This window comes from Podarcis muralis, chromosome 2 (assembly GCF_964188315.1).
Source record: "Podarcis muralis chromosome 2, rPodMur119.hap1.1, whole genome shotgun sequence".
Classification (NCBI taxonomy): Eukaryota; Metazoa; Chordata; class Lepidosauria; order Squamata; family Lacertidae; genus Podarcis; species Podarcis muralis.
Genome location: NC_135656.1, coordinates 29,905,801 through 29,922,301, shown reverse-complemented (window position 1 = coordinate 29,922,301; position 16,501 = coordinate 29,905,801). Strand labels below are relative to the sequence as shown.

At 43.1% G+C, this 16,501-nt stretch overlaps 2 protein-coding genes across 2 annotated transcripts in view; one reads left to right on the top strand and one right to left on the bottom strand.

Annotated features, from left to right (window-relative positions):
- The window catches only part of CCDC40 (coiled-coil domain 40 molecular ruler complex subunit), a 29,838-nt gene extending 15,611 nt beyond the window's left edge, over positions 1–14,227 (top strand). Inside the window, exons 11-21 of the mRNA XM_028714900.2 lie at positions 414–535; positions 1,867–2,110; positions 2,230–2,412; positions 4,550–4,795; positions 7,603–7,816; positions 9,086–9,255; positions 9,547–9,638; positions 10,263–10,383; positions 11,194–11,382; positions 13,282–13,440; positions 13,908–14,227. Coding sequence (XP_028570733.2) covers positions 414–535; positions 1,867–2,110; positions 2,230–2,412; positions 4,550–4,795; positions 7,603–7,816; positions 9,086–9,255; positions 9,547–9,638; positions 10,263–10,383; positions 11,194–11,382; positions 13,282–13,440; positions 13,908–14,153 — 1,986 coding nt within the window. The 3' untranslated portion in view covers positions 14,154–14,227. The remainder of the gene's footprint in view (positions 1–413; positions 536–1,866; positions 2,111–2,229; positions 2,413–4,549; positions 4,796–7,602; positions 7,817–9,085; positions 9,256–9,546; positions 9,639–10,262; positions 10,384–11,193; positions 11,383–13,281; positions 13,441–13,907) is intronic.
- TBC1D16 (TBC1 domain family member 16) overlaps positions 1–16,501 on the bottom strand; it is a 138,328-nt gene that overhangs the window by 75,966 nt on the left and 45,861 nt on the right. The window lies entirely within an intron of this gene.

The window sequence follows — 16,501 nt, the reverse complement described above, 5'->3', positions numbered from 1 at the left end:
TAAAAGAACAGTTTTGGGAGGATATAATTTTGAGTGGAAGAATTACAGGGCAGGTGATTGGAGGCACTTAGCCTTTCCCCTACAGGTTGTGTGTAATGTGTCATTTGCCTCTCAGTCTCCTCCAGATAGCACTAGTCAACACTGCAATTTAGGGTTCCATAGACCTTTTTAAGTCCTCCAAACTTTTCATACAAGTTTCCAATTTCCAACTCATTTTTTGTACGCTCAGTTTTCAGTTCAGCTTCTTCTGACATGAAGAAAAAAAGAACCAAGGAGATGAGAGTTAAGGGTCAGAATTTATAACATTGGTATTGGGCTGTGTACAAAAGGAGGAGGTGGTGATTAGCAGAAATAGGATTTGATTCCCATTTGTCTGCACAGTGTTGTAGTATTTCACCACAGTGTCTTTGCAGGCAAGTATAGAAATACAAGCTATTCACCTGGAGAAAAAGCAGCTTCTGCATCAATGGACTGTCAGTTTGACTGCAATGAAGCGCCGTGATGAGGCCTACGCTGCTATGCAGGAAGCTCTAAGGTAACCGCAGTGAAGAAGCAGAGATTCTTTGGGTGGATAGTATTTCTAAAACAACAACAACACTTGGCTATTGTTGCCTTTGGGTTAGATGGAGATCACCATAATTCCCAATGGCACTCAGAACTTACCTAGAATGGCAACTATTCCAAAAGGAAATGTTCATTCTTGCTTTATCTCTTTGCTCAAATGTGTGCCAGTCACTAAAAACTGTGAACGTATTTCCCTGGTCTGTAAACAGATTCCCACGTTCTGCCTCTCCATCTGATCTTCTTGGAGATCTGCTGACAAGAGAGTTGTTGGCAGCTGTCTGCTTTCCTCTTAATCTCTGCCTAAGGGGGGAAAGAGAATTTGTTTATCCTCCTGTTCCTACCTTAACATTTTATGTTTGGATCCAGCTCTATCTTGAAACTTCATGCATCTAGGCTGGGCAGTTAGTTACTTGGTTCCTTTCTTTATCTAGGATCTGGACCTTGCCAAAGCTGAAAAATTAAGCTTTGGCAGTAAGAGCTGTTCGACAGTGGAATTTGCTGCCAAGGAATGTGGTGGAGTCTCCTTCTTTGGAGGTCTTTAAGCAGAGGCTTGACAACCATATGTCAGGAGTGCTCTGATGGTGTTTCCTGCTTGGCAGGGGGTTGGACTCGATGGCCCTTGTGGTCTATTCCAACTCTATGATTCTATGATTATCCAGCTTCTCTAACATGCTAAGAGAAGCACAGTGTGAGACATTGGTTTCTCACAGATACATTAAGTGGGAGCCAATGGCATGCTTCATACGTTTACTGCAATTTGCAACTTTTGTATCTAAATGGCTTCGGAGTTTGTAGTTTTTGAGGATTTGTGACATTTTTGCAGCTGATTTCCACATGGTGATTATTATTAGTGATAATAGCACTGACTTTTTGGGGTGGGCGGGAGGAGGAATCACATTTCCTAGCAATAATGCACTGCAGTTTGCTACTGATAGGTTAGGAAAACCATCTGAATGAGGGGCAGCCAACAGGGTACCCTCCAGATGTTAGAATCATAGGATGGTTGGAAGGGACCAGGAGGATCATTGGAGGAATCTTTTTGCCCAACGTAGGGCTCAAACCCACACCACCATGCTCTTGTTGGATTACTTTTGTCTGTATTTCCAACAACAAAGAAAGTAACACCTGCCTTTTTTATCTTGAAATCATCTGGAAAGGTCCATACTTGAAAGTAAGGAAGACAGGTGACCACTGAGATTGAATGAGCCATTGCAATCCTCTCTTATTTCTCTCACAGTTCATTTGGCAGCAGGCACTGATGTCACTATTTACCCTTGGATATTTCTTTTTCTGCTCCTGCAGAGATTCCAGGCACAAGCTGAAGTCTCTAGAGATTGAGATTGAAGTTTACAAGAAGTCCATCATCAAGGAGGAGGAAAGGAATGAGCTGCTGGCTGCTATCTTGAACCGGTCAGAGAACGATGCCAACACAAGCAGGAAGCTGATAGCCCAGAGCGTGGCCAAACAGGATGCCATGAAAGTGGAATTTGGGACCTACACCCGTACCCTTCAAGAAACAGAGCAAGCCCTCAATCGGGCCAATGTGGTGAGATCATGGGGCCAGGCATTGCTACCTGATTTACTCTAGTAAGTCACAAAAACCTATGCTCTGTTCACAATCGTGTGCGTGTGTGTGTTTAACATTCCCATCTCTTTCTTTTCCAGGATCGAGCTGCTCGCACAAATGAATTGGTTCTCATTCGCCGAGAGCTAGAGAAAGGTTCCCAAAACAAGCAAGAACTGGAGAATGAGATTGTGGGCAAGCTGCAAGATCAGCTGATGTCCAACAAAGCAGCGAAATACTTTTTGCAGCTGGGCATCAAGCTGCAGAACAGATTGATGGCTTTGGTATGTACAGCACTGAAGGTTCCATGGAGAGCACAGGATTTCCTCCCCCTTTTTTATATTTGCAATGTTTTCAAACGATGCCTGCTGTGCGTTTGAACCATCAGACCACAAGGACCCAGCGTTACAAGGAAATGGTGCCAAACTTCAAGCACACCTCTTTCCTTTCTTAATGAAGGATGGAGATGTGCAGATTTCCCGTGATTACGCTTTTTAAAATATTACGCATAAAGCGCACTTATAGGCGTAATAAGTGTTTATTATGCAGTGAAAACTATCCCATCTGCAATTCACCTCCAACTGATGGCATGTTTATCTGACGTTCAAGGCAATCTAACTAATGAGGCTGTAGATAAAGGATGATTCATGCAAAGAAAACACAACTGGAATAACATTGCTGCCTTCTTGTGTGACAGTTCTTGCACAACCTAGTTATGGAGGCAGATATAAACTGTGCAAGAATTTATTCCTCTTAAGAACTGGTCTGGGCCCAGTAACCAAGAATCATTGGCAAATGATGCAAAGCTGGACTTGGAGATTCATGAACAGCCTGTATTGGGAATGCGTCAGGAACTTTAGCTCAGTATGATACTGTTTCTTTAGCATAAACATTCCCTAGTTTAGCTCTCACATTTCTTACAGTTAAAACCCACCAGAAGCTATAATACAAGTAAATGGGTGTGTGGTGGAGAGAGGAGAAGGCATGATGTTTGAATCTAATCTTTTTGGTTCTTGCATTATGAGTTGTGTAGCCATAGCCTGTTTTTCTAGCTTATTCCATCTGTGCATTTTTAACTAAAGCTAATTGCTAAATCTTCCATTTTAAAAAAGCCACACCCAGTATTCTGATCATGGCAGAGAGATACACACCTCTGTAGTTTCTATGCAATGAAAGAAACTTTGCAAATGCTGCAGTTTCTGTTAGGACCTGATGAAGCTTTAAGAAACTGTGTGCATGTTAGTTGCTGGAGTTGTTTATGAGGAGAGCATTTGAGATGCTAGTCCATAGTTCCCACAACCTACCTTCCAACTGCTAGTGGCTGCTAGCTCTACAATGTCCGTCTTTGACGGCCCTGGGTAGAGAAGACCTCAGGTTGGGTCCAGCTGCAGTTAGGGCCGGGTGGAATACTGAAAACCTGGTGCGGTAGTAAGTAGTAGTAAGTAATACACATTTCAATGAAAAAATACCTGCATGGATTGATCCATCTTTTGTCATTTACTCTTGGCAGTAGTGGTTCATTTGTGAAATAAATTATTAGGCTTTGGAAAATTCACAAGCTTTCCTTGAGTTTCTATTAAATGGCAATAGAAGTTTCAAGCCTTTTCCTAAGATATAAAATGTTATCCTCTAACTTCTACCATCAAAGCATCTCAGTTGTACTTAATTCACATTTGCCTGAACTTTTAATACTGATTAAGTATGGCTAGGAATTCTAACTGTTTTGGCCAACTGTCTTTCCTTCTGTTTTATGTACACTTGATTAATAATTTTGCTTGTTATCTGTTGCTGGAGATTTTTTATTAGTGTAGCCTCCTTCATATTTGAAAGTCACTGCTGTGCTTCTGTAGAAAAAAATAACAGCATATGTTTTATAAGTAAGTAAAATATTGGCTACTGCAGTGCATTAAGAAAAAAGGTCTAGCACACACTCCCAAACAATTGAGAAGACATCAGTGAGAGTAGTAGACAGGGTTATACCCAGTACTGTGCATGAGCAGAATGGGATTCTACTTGTACAGTGGGACTTTGTCTCCCTCTCCTCTCTGCTGAAGTCCCTTGCATCCTCAACATTTGCTCCAGAATACTGGGGGACCTTGTGGAATGGATTTTGGAGGGATGTGGAGTTTTGCAGCAGGAAGGAGAGGAAGGTCAAATCCCATTGTGCAAGTGGAAATCCACCTGTGCCCTGTTGGGAGTCTGCCCAGTGAAGGGTGCTGTTTGTGCAAGCACTTGAGCTCATTTGACAACTGATGGTAATGAGACTCACAGGCAGATTCATGCTAAGCAGCAGACCAGCACTGAAATCTATCATCCTTTAGCCAACTTACTCTAGAACTAGACTTTCTATGTCAGTATCAGAGGTTTGCTGATAATATTGAATCAATTTCCCCTTCCTTTTCTGCCCTTGCTTACCTATAGGATATGGTGATTGCTAATGCAGAAAACGACATGGCCCAAACTGCACTGGATCTAACAAACACCCAATGCAAGCTGAATATGCTTGAAAAGAAACTCTCTGAAGTGGACAAGGAAATGGACTATTTGAACGAACAAATCAACCATAGTGAGATTGAAATTGCGAAGCGAATCCTCCTGATTGGGCGCAAACAGGGGCTCATCAACCTGTACAACAAGAAATTGGAAATGATCTTATCTCAGCTGGGGGTATGTGCCTTGTGACTTTCACAGTTTGAAATCTGAGCCTCCTCACTGGAATATGACATCTCATTTCTGGCATTAGGTTTCAAAAATATTGGCTGCCATTCACTCCAAGATTTATTAGGCTGTTATGTCTTCAGCCACTCTTTGTCCTGCACCACAGGCCACTCTTTAAAGTAGCAGGGATTGTAAAAGCGGTTTGGGGATTAGTGAGGACTTCCAAAGGGGAAATGGTATGAGAATAAAACTCCGGCGCACAAGGGGACCTGTTATATCCTTAAACTAAGCCAACATTTCTAATAAGAAAAACCTAGAGGAGCTACTTCATCGTTAATAGTGTAATAGCATAAAACATATGGTATGTGATCTTTTATCAGTCTTGTCTGCTGATCAGAACGTGCAAAAGTTTCCAGTGCCCCCTCTCACAGTGATAATGAGAGGCTGAATCTAAACCATACATTGCTCTGAAGTGAGAAAGGTATTAGCTCTGCACATCCAGTAATTCTAGATCGACTGCATGCAGCTGGTGAACTAGCTTGCTGTACTCATGCCACAGGAAAACCAGTTTTTCTCCACGGTGCCATGGGATTCTTTAGCTCAGTACAAAGAGCCTCTTTATAAGCACCCAAGGACTTGTGACGCTTGAGGGGATATGGTGCCTTTTATGCATTTTCTGTACGTCTCTGTACTGCAACATGGACTGCAGTTGAGAAGTTTCACAATCTTTTCCCCAATCTGTGGCATGGTGGACTGCTGCTCTAGATATGCAAATCCAAAGGTCTGCTCAAAGATCAGAGCTAGTTATGCAAAGTCTCTGGATTCTGATCTTTGCCATTTCAAAATACGATACAATAATCTTTATTGTCATTGTCCCATACAGAACAACGAAATTGAAAAATCTACATAAAACATTCCAAACCCAACAAGCCTGCTATCCCAGCTCCCCCAACCTGGTTAGCCCCCTAAAAACTCTGATACCCCATTTTTAAATACAATATACTCCCATAATGTTATTATTAATATTACAATAATAATTTATAATATCCAAACTTTCTTCCAAGGACCTCAAGACAGTGCACATGGAGTTTGCCCCGACCCCAATAATTTTATCCTCACAACAGCCCTGTGAAGTAGGCTAGGCTGAGATGTAATGAATGGTCTATGGTCACCCAGCATGTTTTGTGGCTGAGTGGGAATTTGAATCCAGGTCTTTCCTGTCCTAGTCTACCACTTTAATCATAGGTGTCATTGTGCTATTACTTTGTGTTTTGTATATAGGGTCTAAAGGCACAGAACGTGGGTAATGAAAAATTTAGAATGAGAAATTGCTTAAGTGGGTAAACCACCTGGTCATCTAAGGTCCCACCATCCTTGTTGTTATGCATGTCTTGTTATTTTTCATGGCCTAGAATTGAGCAATGTGGGTTAGTGAATTGCCCCTCTATTAAACACCAACATTAATAATGAGGTAGTGATGACATGTAGATAATCCTGCACAAGTTCCTTGCATTGTTAAGGCCCCTTTTTCATGTGACATTAACCACAAGATATTTAGCAGGCTGATCAGAAAACTATGTAAGTGGAATTATGGAGCACTGCATAAAAATGTTTTCCTTTCCCCCCTGTTTTTCCTAGTTCTTCTCAGATTGCTGAGAATGTTTGTTTTCATTGATCAGACAGCATTAACTTATTCCTCTGGATGGGATGAAGGAGGCATCCACCAATTGTTGTGTGAAGCTCCCTCTCTGTCCGCCTGAGAGAGGCAAGGAACCTCTTAGCCAGCTCTTACAGTTATCTATCTCCCACCTGCTGGTCACTCCTCAGTTTAGTTCCTCCCTTACCCCAACCAAGATCTTCCTTAGTATTTGTTTGTTCTGTTTTGCTGTTCCTTGTGCCCCTATAGCACCTATGTTTGCATTAAGCATTTCAGTTCAGAGTAAAACATGAGAAACCTCTGCACATGTGGGACTCTGGATGTTGCTCACTCTCTGCTGAAAAGTTTGAAAGCAGAGACAGCATCAAACAGTGTATGTATCCAGGGACGCGGGTGGCACTGTGGTCTAAACCACTGAGCCTCTTGGGCTTGCTGATCAGAAAGTCGGCGGTTCATATCCCCGCAACGGGGTGAGCTCCCCATTGCTCCGTCCCAACTTCAGCCAACCTAGCAGTTCAAAAGCATACCAGTGCAAGTAGATAAATAGGTACCACTGCGGAGGGAAGGTAAACGGCGTTTCCGTGCGCTCTGGCTTCCATCACTGTGTCCTGTTGAGCCAGAAGTGGTTTAGTCATGCTGGCCACAGGACCCCAAAAGCTTTCTGCAGACAAACGCCGGCTTGCTCGGCCTGAAAAGCGAGATGAGCACCACACCCCATATTTGCCTTTGACTGGACTTAACCGTCCAGGGGTCCTTTACTTTTTATCTTACCTATATTCCTATTTTTATTTCAGTACTGTGCTCCTCATAACTATTTTGCTCCCAAGTAATTGATGTTTGGCATGCTAAAATGATTGAACGTCGCAACTGGAGTAAATAAAATAAATTTGACTTGGGGCTAATGAGAATAATTCATTCGGCTACCAGAATTTGATATTTTCAGCACAGATTCAGCACTCCCAGATGCCGTTCACAACTCATTATTTGAGCTGATACAGTCTCAGAAAAAGATTCTGTGCACTTAGAAGCATTAGCCGCCAAGTCATATGTTTCCAACATTGCTGTGATATGTATAAGCAGCTGAAGTGGCATGTTAGCCCTGCGAAAGCAACCTGCCGCAACACCCCTCACCCCAACATTCATGTGATCCTGATTCCAGGGACAAGAGTTGGGCCCGCTGGAAATTGAAATCAAGAAGCTCTCCAAACAGATTGAGGACAATGATGTGGAGGTGGTGAAGCTACAGAAACACTGGCTGAACAGCCAGAGGGAATTAGTGAAGCTTACCGAGGTGCGGGAACAGCAGCTGGCATCCTTGGATATGTTAAAGAAAGAAATCACAATTAAGGAGCAAAAGAAAGTTCGCATAGAGAGTAAGTGCAGGTCCTCCTCTTAAGGAGTTGTTAATAAGATCTTTCCCCACAGCTTTGACTGGATGGTTTTGAAGTCTGTTTAAAGATGGTCTGTTTAAAGTGGGATAATTCTGTTTGTGATTGCTAGTCAGTGATTGCCAAAGGCAGAACTAATGGGGGGAAAGGTAGAGAGACATGTCACTCTCTTTCAGCGGCATCAGTGAAGACCTTTTCAAGCACCTGCAAATGTGAGATAGTCATTTAGGTGACTGGCTAGCTACCCTAGGGTCTCAAAGCATTTGGTAATTGCATACTTTTCCAGGAAGGTCACGTGTTGCTCGAATTACTGTATTTTTCACTCTATAAGATGGACTTTTCCCCTCCTAAAAAGTAAGGGGAAATGTGTGTGCATCTTATGGAGCGAATGCAGGCTGTGCAGCTATCCCAGAAGCCAGAACAGCAAGAGGGATCGCTGCTTTCGCTGCACAGCGATCCCTCTTGCTGTTCTGACTTCGCTTCGCTGGAGAGGCACTGCACAGAGAGGGAGAGCTGCGCAGCACCCCTTCAGTGAAGTGGGAGGAGAAGCGGAGCTCCTTCCATTTCTCCTCCCGTTTTGCTGAAAATGCTCTGCGCAGAGAGAGAGAGATTTTTTTTTCTTGTTCTCCCCCTCTAAAACTAGGTGTGTCTTATAGAGCGAAAGAAAGGTACTTTTTTTTACTTAGATCGCTTTGAGTGATTTGTTGTCAAACTCTCACATAACTGCTGCTGCCAAATCTAAAAAAAAAAAAAAAAAATTGTACTTCACAGCAATCTGTAATCAATCCCATGAAGTCAGAAGATTCTTCTGAATGCAGAATTGCGTTTTTGAGCCCATCAGGTTTGAATTTCCTTTCTGAGAGAATTTGGGATTCTCAGATGGCAGAAATTCACAGGGGACTTTTAAAGGACATTTTGCCCTTAAAACTCTATTACCAACCTTCCACCTACCAAGAAAGGGACTTGTAAAGTTATAGACTCTCATGTCCCTGCTGGCCATAGTAAACAAGCAGTTCACTGGCCATAGTGAACAAGACATATAAAGGGATATAAAGGTGCCAATAAAATCACTGGTATCACAGTGCATCACAGATTTAGCAACATCAACAGGTTTCTATATTTGGGCAGCAATATTTATGGCATATTTCATAAAGTTTATGCACACACATGTTCTCCATGGCATTTTCACCAGTGGACTATAATTACACATCCCATATTTTAGAGCATTGTTATCTCTCCACTGTTCCCCTGCAGATGAAATCCAGCAGGAGAAAAATGAGATGAAGGACACTGAGCGTCACATGAAGAACATGACTAACGACTTGGTGAAACTGCATCTATTGATCAATAAGAACAGCGAGAATTCTGAAGGGTTGCAACAAGGCAATACTATCATGGAGAATGAGTTTGTGCGCGCTCTCAAGGTATTGCCTGTCTTCTTGATGCGTTTCCTCATACATTGTCTGAGATGCTCTTGCTCTGTTTTGCTGAACCTATAGAAAGGGGCAAGTAGCCTGAATGCCTTTTGTGGGAGTGGTGGAGCAATATAAATTGTACAGTGTACCTAAGAATTAAATTGGGGGAAAGGGGGCTCGAATGCACATTTAGTCAGGGACTTATTTGCCTGGCACACAAAAAAATAAAGCTATCCTTTTTATTGGCCCAGTTTATTCCCAAGTGGATAAAAGGCATAAACAGTGTCTCTCTGGCTCTAGGTAGCAGAGAGAGAATCAATTGAGATGCAAGAGAAGCTGGACCGACTTCAAGAAGAGAAAGAGAGGCTCCTCAACAGCCTACTCGAGGCAGAGTGAGTCCTTTTGTGTAATATGGAACTTGAACGCTTATGCAGTACAGCTGGTAAAATATACATGCTTCCTTATGGTTGCATTTCCTCTCTTTTGGAAGGACCAGTCACAGAATAGCCACAAGTACCGTAAATCAGATTTCCTTTTCTCACAGCCTCAGAGCTGAACAGACAGCAGCTTTCATGCCTGGAATAATTGGTTTGTTCACCACAATTGCTACTGTGCTGTCCAGGGTCTTCTAGATGATTTCTTTTTTAAAGCAACGATTCTACTCCTCTCAGTATTTGTGTGAGATCCACATATCCACCTGTAGCACTTATGTTGTGAGTTCACGTTACACAGACAATAGTAATTTAGTTGCCTGGAAAATGCAATCTCTCCTACCAACATCTCTCTGCACCCAACTTACCCCAAAAGCATGCCTGCTGTGATAGTGAGTTTTGTACGGTGTGCAGTTTGCTTGAGGCTCCAGGCTCCTCTTGGCTAGTGAGATCAGTAGTATAACTCTGTGACCTTTTTGTAACTAATATATATTACCTTGGAAACAGATACAGATCAGAGCCAAAATAACTGCTTTAGTGCTCTGTATAAAACCTTTCCATCCCCCTCACCTTTTCTCCTTTTAGATGTCAGATGATGCAATGGGAGAAGAAAATACAGCTGGCCAAAGAGATGCGTGCAGCAGTGGATTCAGAGACCGGGCAGGGTGAGATCCAAGCCATGAAGTCAGAGATCCACAGGATGCAGGTGACATAGAAAGGGTTGGGTAGACAAATCTGCTCATCACCTAGCCTGGCAAAAGCATCAGAAACCTCAGCAAACTGGTGGAAGCCTAGTCTAAGGCACTAAGGCAGAGAGTATTTCAGCCTAAACAACATTACCTCCTGCCTACACAGTAGACTTCTGGTGATCCTTTCCTCTTCTGCTGATGTATCTATTATGATGGAAGACAATGCAAGAAGGAAAGTTGCACATATAATATATATGTGGGGGCCTGGTGACTTTTTGTGCCAGACAGATCCAAAACTTGTAACGAGGATAACCAGTTTCTGGCAGGAGAAACACGGATCCTGCGATTGGGATAATTGATAAGCAGATCAATGGGGGTTTTTTTCAGGTGTGTTTAATGAATTTCATTCTAGCTGCCAACCTTGCCTTCTTCCAAGGACTGGCAGAAAACAGATAGCCCTTGGATAACAGAGGCACTGTGATCCACTGCATTTCATATTGGAGTGTTGTTCCCTAGCTCCTATCTCATGGCATTCTGCAGCCAATAGCTGAGATTCTTTGAAAACTGTAACCATTCTAAAGCCTTTTGCCGAATGCACAAATCAACACTGTGCTCCAGTTCCTCGGACTTTGGGGGAAATTCTGTGCTTTAAGTGTGTGGTGTGTATGCAGCCTATGTTGTACAAACCTTAGGACTGTTGATGCTCATGTGTTCGCTGTCCCCTGTCTGATAGCTAAAATGCAAGGCATAGAAGAGTGGCATCTGCCTCATGTGTGACTTTGAGGTGTATCCAGTAGGTTTGACTCTCTCTCTATCCTGCATCGTAGGTAAGGTACCAGCAGCTGATGAAGCAACAGGAGAAGCTCATGCGAGATATGGAGGCAGCGGTTGCCCGCCGAGAGTCCATTGTGATTCGTGGAGAGGCGCAGAAGAAAATGAGTAGCAAAGTGTTCACCAAGGGCGATTTCCATTACAAGAAGCTGGAGCTAAAGAAAAAGATCAAAGAGACCCAGAAGGTCAGGAAATAAAGACAGATGGCAATAGCTCAGTAAAGCCATGTAGAAGGGATAGCCTAATCACTTTTTATTTTTATTTTTTTGCTTTATAGGCTACTAGGAAACTGCTCAAAAATATATTAAAAAATCGGACTCTTATCTAACCAGCTCATTTTTGTACAGTGTGTCTCCAAAATAGCAAAAAGAGCTGGTGCAGTTTCCACCTTATCCTGGGTCCTTTTCCTAGTTATTTAGTGTTCTACTTCCAGACTTCCTAGCATAGAAGTTAGTGTCTTATTAAAGAGGTCCCAGCCTTCTAATGTCCCTTGGACATTAGACAAACATCTCCAAACATCCCTCTGCATGGCTGCTACCATGGCCTGCCATTGCTCTAGTGGGCCCCTGAACATAATATGAGATAATGTTGGGCTCCTATTCATGAGGAATTAGGCTTAGGTAGGAACAGCAACTCTACAGAGAAGCAGCCAGGATCTTCCCAAATCCAAAAGACTTGAGATGTAGCATCTTCAGCCCACTTGCAAAGGATAGCAGCACTAGCTAATCTTACTTGATCACATTCTCCCATCTCTGCCCACGTTAAAAGCTGCAGCTCTTCATTAAAAACAGTAGGAAGATGGTATTATATAGCTTATTAATAGTCTCAGCTGTAGACTCTAACATATACTGTACATATACTGAATCTCACAGATTGCTTTATTGAAACAACCAAATCCCTAAGTTATTCTGTATTATTAGTTGCCCTGGCAGCAAACTAAATACTGTCTTATATCAGCACTTCAAATGTTGTATAAACTTTGCCTTGTTCCTGCCTTTCACAAATAATTAACCTTCTGAAATGAAATGCTAGACAGAACAGGAAACGTCAATTCTTACTAAGTTGATATAAAGAGAGCAGAATAGAAAATAGCAAGACCCTCAAGTTTGCCTGCCCTACAAGTGCAGAATCTCGGAACAAAATCTGATTTAACAACCTTCCTGGTCCACAGCAGGCAGTTTGAAATATATGTTTATTCCACACTAGGGTCTCCTAGCAAGGGTTGCTTTCCTGTAATCAGCTGGAAGTTGAACTGAAACACCACACAGTATAATACTGTATTATCCACCAGTGCCCATGACAAATATCTTTCTTTAGTGTATACTCAGATGTAAGTCCTGTTCAGCAAAAACAAACAAAACCCTCCTGCAGCTTTAATTAGAAACTCCCCCTTGTGCTTCTGCCTTCTTATTGCTTCCTGTTCAGTATGGCAGCAGCATTACCGATGAGTAGCTTCTAAACCCTTAATCAGTTCCAGGATGCATCATCTTTATTCTCAATAAAAAGTGAGTGAACAGAGGATGGCAAAAGAACTAGTATGAAAGCCACCAGAGACTGCTAAATGCCTTCCTGAAGTTGCCAGCTCCAAGCCTAAAAAGGACCTATCTAGAAAGAAAATATTAGAGCTTTTTATTCTGCAGTTCAAAGAACCTTTTCAAAATATGGTTTAAAATGCAATGAACTAGAACAGCAACACAATTGGACAGATCCCATTAAGAGACTGTCAATAGAAGGTCCCCCAGATTCCTGCTGGCCAGATGCTTTTGTATGCTAAGGGAAGGAAGAGCTTGAAATATGAGACATTTCCTCCATTCCATGTTTATGTGTGCCATTACCTATTAAGCACGGCATGAGATTTTACCCTGCTGCAAGACTTATGGATTCTCATCAGCTATCCAGTCTGCACCCATGTATCAAAGCTTCTTGTGACAGTGTACATGCATTTTCCTACGTTAGAATAGCCACCGTTTAATAAAAATGTAATGCATGATGCTACCCCAAGATAGTCTCTTACAAGACTATCTGGCATGTGGGTTGGCACTGAAAGGCATAGAGTGTTTCCCCCTCTGCTTCTCTCCCTTTAGAATGCTGAGGAGTGCAACAAAACCATCTTTGAACTTGAGAATTCCCAGGTGAGCCTCGCTACTGCACTTCAGGAGAAGCAGAACAACATCTCCCACTTGAACATGGAATTTAATAAGCTTGAGACAGAGGTGGATCATCTGCAGGAGAAGAAACGGCAGGTGAGCAGAACAGGGCTTCTCTGTAGCACATTTCCCAGCTTCTTCTGAAAAGTTTGCTGACCCCTGACTTATAGTGTACAAAGTGCATTTTCCTTTACTCTTACAACAACCTATGGGTTAGCTTAGGCTAACTCACACTCCAAGGCCATCTTCGAGCTACATGACTGGCCAGGGAGTTGAAGCAGGGCTTATTGCATTTAAACCCAACATTCTGTCCACCAAAATACATTAGCCCTGTGCAGGTATAATAATGCAAGCATTCACTTTTGGAACTCCCTTGCAGTGCCCACTATGTTGTTTCACTGTCCCCCGCACTTGGGGACCTTGTCTATTAAAGACTAGGTCTCTGATAGTCAGAAGGAACAGATTTTTGGGAAGCAGTTCTTCCCAACCTCAAGCACCTGTTCACTGTTGCCTTGCCTGTAGACTTTTGTTTCTTATAACGTATTGGATGTTGCTTTTCTAAGAACCTTGCAGATATTGTGGCCAACCAGGGGCGCCTGAAGCACCTGCGGTCAGTGAAGGAAGGACGCTACCACCCAGTTTGCCGCGCTGAGTTAATGGTCCGCATCGAAAGGCAGAAGCTGGAGGAGCGACTTCACAGCGTTCACATCATCCTCCATCAAATCGGGCAGGAGCATCCTCAGCACAAGCCGGCATTGAAGTTGCTCATCCAAAGCCTAAACCATAGGCTGGGAACCCCAACAGTATAGTAGCAGGGGGCGGGGAAACGAAGACTGAAACTTTTACATATTGGATATTTCACAAATAAAAATGTTTCTGAGAATGGTTTGGAACAATTGTTGCTTATCATTTAGTGGATAGTTAAACATGAAAGAGCAAAGATGGTCATTGTGGCAATAAATAAATAGAAGCATGTCAGTCTTGATTTTTTTTATTTTTGCTCTTACTTTTCTTTCCGTTCTGGAACAGCAGGCTGTTAAGGATCAGTTTACTGTCTGTAGACTAAGGTTACTGAGGACAGAAAATCTGTCATTAATCTATGGCATAGGCAGCTAGTGTGGTGCCCTCCTAGTGTTGATGGATTTCAACAGCCAGCATGGGCAATAGGGATGAGGTGAGTTGGAATCCAGCAGCAGCTGAAGGCCGACAGGTTCCTGATCTATGTTATAAACCCTTAATACACTAAAGGAGAGTTGCAGAATTTGGGTCCCGTAATTTTTCTGCTGATCAGGATACTTAAAATGGACTACCATCAGGCTGCAATATCAGCAAGTCACACTATAAAAAGTGTTCTTCCTCGTTTTTAATACACAGGTATTTATTTTTGTTTTGCTTCCCTTGGTTGAGTTTATTTTTCCCCTATATTGTATCCTAAGAGGGTATTTAGGTTTGGAGAAGCTAAACAGATTGTGCTGCTTCTTTTATAAAAACAATTTAAAGGAACGGATCATGCTATCCAGGGCCCCATTTCCCCATCTCCAGATTATCTTCTCTACAGTGTTCCAACTTAAAACAGAACACCAGAACTGAAAGCATTTCCCCACTTACACCCAACTGTAGAGGGGTTTACCAAAACCACTTCCAGAAATTATTTGATTGCAGGTGTGGTAGGGAATGTGCTAGAACAATGTCTTGCCTCAGCAAGAGGGACAATAAACAAGCTTAATCCAAACGAGACTTGAGGCACGGATAGTCGGTAGTTCCCTAGACCAGATAGATTAGGAGGTTACCCTCCCTCTGAAGGAGCAGCTGCATAGTTTAGGGGATACTAGTGGATTGAGGGCCAAGTGGTGCAGGGTGCCTTCCACCAACTTTAACACTACAGTGGTACCTCAGGTTACATATGCTTCAGGTTACATACGCTTCAGGTTACAGACTCCGCTAACCCAGAAATAGTGCTTCAGGTTAAGAACTTTGCTTCAGGATGAGAACAGAAATTGGGCTCCAGCGGCGTGGCGGCAGCAGGAGGCCCCATTAGCTAAAGTGGTCTTCAGGTTAAGAACAGTTTCAGGTTAAGTACGGACCTCCGGAACGAATTAAGTACTTAACCCGAGGTACCACTGTATAGGCCATGGGTAGGCAAACTAAGGCCCAGGGGCCGGATCTGGCCAAATCGCTTTCTAAATCCGGCCCGCGGACCATCAGAGAATCAGCGTGTTTTTACACGAGTAGAATGTGTCCTTTTATTTAAAATGCATATTTGGGTTATTTGTGGGGCATAGGAATTTGTTCATTTTCCCCGCCCCCCCCCCCAAAATATAGTCCGGCCCCCCACAAGGTCTGAGGGACAGTGGACCGGCCCCCTGCTGAAAAAGTTTCCTGACCCCTGCTATAGGCACTCAGCTAGGGGTATTTTCTTATTTGCTAAAGTGTTGGTTCAGAGTTCTATACTGTATGTGAACACCCTTCACAAACACACACACTGTGTATTTTCTACCTTGTCATCCATTTGGGGTACAAAATGTGTGGCTGAAACAGCTTTTCGTTGTAGAAAAAAATATGCTAGTTCTGCAAGCACACCTGTATACTATCCAGTGTGAACCTCCAGCCTGCTGCCCAAATTTGACTATCATCAGGCCCATTCCACCAAGCGTGCCTACCAGCTCTGAAACAGTTGTTATGTGACATATACAGTAGAATGCCAGATGTGGGACAGTAAAGGACAGGGCTTGGCCCAAAGGCGCTTTGCAGGCACTGTTGATTGGCAGCACCTGCAAAGCCTTTCTCCCAGCGCCTCTCCCAGGGCTTCAGGAGAGCTGCGTAAAGGTGGCAAAGTGATGTACCCTTTCTTATCCACCAAATCTATGCTTCAGGTAAGTCCAGGCTTCCTCAACCTCGACCCCCCAGATGTTTTGAGACTACAGTTCCCATCATCCTTGACCACTGGTCCTGCTAGCTAGGGATCATGCCAGTTGTAGGCCAAAAACATCTGGAGGGTCGAGGTTGAGGAAGCCTGGGTAAGACCAATTGTTCCTTTTGCACACTACTTCCCAAACTGGCAGCAACAAGTAGCAAGTGCACACACGCACGCGAGGAGGCAGACTAAAAACTTGCGAACATTCTCAATGCTTGTACAGGGTTTAATTACAGGATTGGT